General features: G+C 52.7%; 1 protein-coding gene across 1 annotated transcript; it reads right to left on the bottom strand.

Annotated features, from left to right (window-relative positions):
* Window positions 1–5,104: 5,104 nt before the first annotated feature.
* On the bottom strand, window positions 5,105–5,776 carry LOC135999832 (olfactory receptor 14J1-like; the record flags this gene model as incomplete). The annotated part of the gene is made up of 1 exon (XM_065653406.1): window positions 5,105–5,776. A coding segment is annotated over one exon (672 nt), but the record flags the coding sequence as incomplete, so codon positions are not given.
* Window positions 5,777–6,056: the final 280 nt, after the last annotated feature.

The following is a 6,056-nucleotide window of genomic DNA, read 5'->3' as shown; positions in this document are numbered from 1 at the left end:
GCAGTCCTCTCTGCAAGGGCAGAAATCCTGCACCATAGAAAGATTGGAAAGGTACAGGAACATGTTACTCTCAGAAAACAGACTCTGTCAACCACTCTTCCTCTTGCTTACTGAAGTTCAGATGGTGTGAGAAAAAAAAAAAAAACACCACAAAAAAGCAAGATTCTTGTTCTTATTTTATGGAGCCCATTATACCAGCCACTCAACAACTACACCCGGCTCTGCTGTCTGCAGGAGGAGACCAGCTCCTAAATGATCCCCAGCCCTACAGACACAGATCTTCCCCAGGGCAGTGCTCAGCAAATACCAGAGCACAGCGACACCTGGTCATTCAGTTGAAGCTGCTGGGGAGAAGGACAGAGGACTAGAAAGAGACAAATCAGACAAGAGAGAAGATAGAGGAGCCCAGAGAGAAAGAAACACACAGGGAAAAGGCTGGAGAGATGGAGAGATCAAGACAAATAGGGACGAGGAGCCACAATGAGACAGGGAGGAAGAAAGAGGAGGGTGGAGGAGCAGGACAGAGGGACAAGGGGATGGGAAGGAGAAGAAGGAAAGTTGGGTAGAGAAAGACAGGGACAGGGAGGGGGATGTACAGATGGAGAAAAGGAAGGAGAGAGAGCAGAACAAAGCGACTGAGAAAGAAAGCAAAGGTCAGATGGGGATGAAGTGACTCACAAAGGGAGAAAACCCACAGTGAGCTGGAGGAAGAGGAAAGGAGAGCTGAGAAGCAGCAAAGAGGAAGAGACAAAAAATAAAAGGCAGAGCCAGCTGGACAGGGGTCGATTGCCAGAAGCAATGGGACAGGCAGCGGGGCAAGAATAAAGAGAGAAAAGATGGGGACAGGCAGCAGGACAGAGGGACAGTGAGAGGATAAAAGGGGCAGGGAACAGGATATACATGGAGAAACAATCAGCAGGAACAGGGAGAAAGATAGAAGAGAAAAAAAGAGATGAAAAGGGACATGGGACAGGGAGACAAACAGAGAAGGAAAGGGAGCAGGACAAGGATTGTCAGAGAAACAGAAAGACAGGGAGCAGGACAAGGATTGTCAGAGAAACACAAAGACAGGGAGCAGGACAGGGCAACACAGACAGAGAAAAAAGGGTCAGGGACACAGCAGAAAGGGAAAGACAAAAAGAAGAGACAGGCGGCAGGGCACAGGTAGAGGTAAAAAGGCCTGGGCTGGGCAGCAGGGCAGAGATGGAGACCAAAAAGCAGCTTTGGGCTGCAGGACAGAGATGGAGTGAGAAATGAAAGTGACAGGGAGCAGGAGAGAGTGACAGAGAGAGTGGAAAAACTACAGAGGGAGCAGGACAGCAAAACAGAGCGGGGGACAGACAGGGAGAAGGGCAGAGAAACAGAGAGGGAATGAGAGGGGCAGGGAGCAGGACAGAGAGCTGGAGCAGGAAGGGAAAATGAGATGGGCAGCAGAACAAAGGGAAGGAGAGACAAAGACAGGGGCAGGGAGCAGGACAAAGGGGTGGAAGAAGAAAAACTAGTAATGGTTCAGGACTGAGATGAAAAAACAAATTAAAAATACACCGGGACTGGGATGGAGTGACAGAGAAAGGGCAAAGGAACAGGGGGCGGGACAGCACTGAAGGAATAAACAAGTGTGGTGGGCAGTGGGACAGAGAGACGGAGAGAGGAAAAATAGAGCAAGGGAGAGAGGAAAGAAGGGGCAGCAGCTGGACAGGGGGATACGATGAGAAAAGATGGGACCGGGAACAGAACAGAAAGGAAAGAAAAAAAAGGACAAAAAGACAGCAGAGGGGAAAATGCACAATCAAGCAATCAGGTCAAGAAGCCGACACCGGGGGGGCAGCAGCTGGGGAGAAACCGGGGACACCAGAGACCCTGATGAAGACTCTCGAGTACCAAGGATGGACTTCAGCAAAGTTATGGCGGGGTTATGGAAATAATTTATGTTTGATGCATTAACTAAGCAGGAGAAACACATGAATATGCAATAGGTGTATGTAAGAAATACCAAGAAGTGCGAATCACACACACGCTCGATCAGAGGAGCAATCTTCCGAGTGTCCGGCGCTGTAACAAAAGTGCTGCTTTTACCACTTTCCAAACCGTGTCAAAGAACCTTTTTGCCGACTTTTCGGTACCATTTCCCCCCGCCCAGGAGAACAAGGCCAGAGCAGCCCACGCACACCTGAGCCAGATGCAGCAACAACATCCCCAGGGCCCCAGTTGCAGGAAAAAGGGCCCCAGGGCTGGGCCGGGGGCTGCTCAGCCTTGGGGCAGCTCCACGGGCGCCACGGCAAAGCTCAGCCTGGCCGCCCGCAGAGCCGCCGCCTCCTCAGCCTGGGCTGCGCCGCCATTGGGCGGGAGGGCTGTCAGTCTCCTCCCCTGAGGTGATCCTGGATCTGACTGGCTCGTTCGGATTTGTCCCTGACTCCTCCTATCAAGTGATGGGTCAGGTTGCTTGTCAATCATCAGGGTGCTGCACTCCCGCCAGCTGTGATTGCTGCAGCCAGCACGGCCCGCCCCTGAACGCTGCCCAGCTCGGTCAGCTCTCGCCACCTTTCCTGCAGGCCTCAAAGCTGGATTGGCTGGTTACCTATCAATCACATGACTTGCCCCGCCTCCTCAAATGCCATTGGCTGTCCTGGGTCCCCTGACTCCCCACCAACTTCCGGTTGGCTGTTGCCAGGCAACGAGCTCCACCCAAACATGAAACTGTGGGCCCTGATCAGAGGCCATGGGTGATAAAAGACACGTTGGGACCCCGAACATGAGGATTTGGGCCCCAAGAAGGAGGCTCTGGGCACTCAAAAGGACGGGCAGATGCTGCAGGTGGCGCTTTGGGCCCTGAACACGAGGGGACCCTCTTGGTTCCCACCCGAGCTGGGTTTGGTGCCCGTGACCCCACGGAACAGACACCTGTGCTGTCCGGAGTGGCCGCGGAACAGACGGAGCCCAAAGCCACGGACTCCATGAGCTCAACGGGGAGCTGTGACATTTTATGGACGTTCCACAGGGCGGCCCATGGGCTGAGGGCAACTGTGTGTGTGTGACATCAAAGGGTGGGCAGGGGAGCGGTGGTTGGTGAGGACGTATTGGATCGTGTGGGACCTGAGCCTGACGCCCATGGGGTGGAACAAGGGCTGGAGAAAGGACCGTCGTGTTGAACCCCAGCCGGTAACTGAGCCCACGCAGCCGCTCGCTCCCTCCCCGCAGCGGGATGGGGGAGAGAAGTGAAGGGAAACAGTAGACAACACTCGTGGGTTGAGATAAAAACAGTTTAAAATTGGAATTAACAAAAAAATAGATGAAAAATTTAAAGATGAAATTAAAAAATTGAAATGAAAATATGTAGTAGTAAAAATTATACCTATGATAATGAAGAAGAAAATACCAAATAGAAACCTAAAAAAGCCATAGAATCATTTCTTGAGGTGGAAGGACCCACAGGATCAATCAGTCCAACTCCTGTCCCTGCACAGGACACCCCACAGTTCACACCGTGTGTCTGAGGACGTTGTCCAGTCTCTTCTTGAACACTGTCAGGTTGGGGCCGTGACACCTCCCTGGGGAGCCTGTTTAAGTGTCCAGCACCCTCAGGGTGAAGAACCTTTTCCTCATGTCCAACTGACCCTCCCCTGGCACATCATCCTGACATTCCCTCGGGTTCTGTCATTGGTCACTAAGGAGAAGAGTTCTGTTCCTGCCCCTCCAGCTCCTCTTGTGAGGAAGATGTAGACCGCCAAGAGATCTCAGTCTCCTCCAGGCTGAACAAACCCAGTGACTTCAGCTGCTCCTCATATGTCTTCCACTCCAAACCCTTCCCCAACTTCGTAGCCTCTTCCGGACACTCTCCAGTAGCTTTATCTCCTTTTTCTCCTGTGTCCCCAGCCCTGCACACAGTGAATGCTCCAGGTGAGGCCACCCCAGTGCAGAGCAGAGCGGGACAATCCCCTCCCTGCCCCGCTGGCCGTGCTGTGCTGGAGGCACCAGGACATGGGTCCCTCTTGGCTGCCAGGGACACTGGTGGCTCATGTTCAACTTGCCGTTGACCAGAACCCCCAGATCCCTCTCCGCAGAGCTGCTCTCCAGCATCTCGTCCTCTAGTCTGTCTGTACAGCCAGGGTTGCTGTGTCCCAGGTGCAAAATGGTACCCCCGGAATATCTGACACCATTTGTGCTTACTTGGGTTCATCTCACCTCATCTACATATATTCACGCTCACATCTCATCTGTACAATGCAAACATGGACTTCTGACCCACTCATTCAGTGTCTTTCCATGGAGGGAGAAAGAACCTCTCTGAGCTGGGGTGAGAGGCCAGTGCTGGAGCTGGATTTTGTGAGGGATTGGTCCATGATGATTGGGGCAGATTGCATTGGGGGTCCAGTGCACAGGGGCACAGCCCAGACCCTGCTCTGCTGGTCCTGCAGGTCTCTGGCAGGAGGCCTGGCTGTGAGAGGACACTGCTGTGTGCCCAGCCCTGCAGGCCTACAGTTTTTAGCTTTTTCAATCTGTCAGCCACTGTAATGGGAATGTTCTTGAGAGAAACTTTGTAGGAAGACATAAACCTTCAGGCCCTGCCCTGAGGAGATCACCTTGCCATCTGGAAAGGCTGCTCTGAGGCCAGCTCTGTCACAGCAGTGCCCATTGCCTGTCCCTGCCTGCGCTCACAGGACTCACACTCAGCAGGACGGTGACCAGGCTGCCAGAGCACTCAGGCCTTGCACCAACACAAGGGATGAGAAGGAGAGTGTGGGAGTGGAACGAGAACAGCTCTGGAAGGCCAAGCGCTGCTGCTCCCTGGCAGGGCTGCCAGGCTGGACTCTTTTCCCCTCCACCCATGCACACAGGAACTATCCCCGTAGCTCCAAAAAGGCCTTGGAGTTAGGATGTCAGCAGAAAAGTATTTGCTGAAGGGCTCTTTATTTTGATTATACACAGAGAGCACCATTCCGCATTGACGCAGCCACTCAGTGAGAAAGGAAAAGCAGGCAGTGAATTGCAAAGGGAATTACAACATTATCACAATAAATACAACTAGAGAAAAAAAGTACTGCAGACAGGATGAAACTGCAATGAGTTAGACTATAACTCTTATGTAGAAGAAGACAGAGACACTTTACAGCTTCAGAAGAAATCCAGTCATCTGTTTACACACAGCATCCTTGAGCTCCTGGTTCCTCATGCTGTAGATGAGGGGGTTCAGTGCTGGAGGCACCAAAGAGTACAGAACAGACACCACCAGATCCAGTGAAGGGGAGGAGATGGAGGGGGGCTTCAGGTAGGCAAATGCACCAGTGCTGACAAACAGGGAGACCACGGCCAGGTGAGGGAGGCATGTGGAAAAGGCTTTGTGCCGTCCCTGCTCAGAGGGGATCCTCAGCACGGCCCTGAAGATCTGCACATAGGACAGCACGATGAAAACAAAACACACAAATACTACTAATATACCAAGTGCAAGAAGCCCAGCTTCCCTGAGGTAGGCATCTGAGCAGGAGAGCTTGAGGATCTGGGGGATTTCACAGAAGAACTGGTCCACGACATTGCCCTTGCACAGTGGCAGTGAAAATGTATTGGCTGTTTGCAACAGGGCATTGAGAAACCCAGTGGCCCAGGCAGCTGCTGCCATGTGGACACAAGCTCTGCTGCCCAGGAAGGTCCCGTAGTGCAGGGGTTTGCAGATGGCAACATAGCGGTCATAGGCCATGACCGTGAGAAGACAATATTCTGCACCAAACAAGAAAAATACAAAGAAGACCTGGGCAGCACATCCTGCATAAGAAATGAGTGTAGTATCCCACAGAGTTGGCCATGGATTTGGGGACAGTGATGGATATGGAGCCCAGGTCGAGGAGAGCGAGGTTGAGCAGGAAGAAGTACATGGGGGTGTGGAGGTGCTGGTCACAGGCTATGGTGGTGATGATGAGGCCGTTGCCCAGGAGGGCAGCCAGGTAGATGCCCAGGAAGAGCCAGAAGTGCAAGAGCTGCAGCTCCCGTGTGTCTGTGAACGCCAGGAGGAGGAACTGCGTGATGGAGCTGCTGTTGGATATTTGCTGATTGTTGGCATGTGG

Source organism: Caloenas nicobarica, chromosome 30 (assembly GCF_036013445.1).
Source record: "Caloenas nicobarica isolate bCalNic1 chromosome 30, bCalNic1.hap1, whole genome shotgun sequence".
Taxonomy (NCBI): domain Eukaryota; kingdom Metazoa; phylum Chordata; class Aves; order Columbiformes; family Columbidae; genus Caloenas; species Caloenas nicobarica.
The sequence above is the reverse complement of the archived record's forward strand: the minus strand, read 5'-3'. Positions and strand labels throughout refer to the sequence as shown.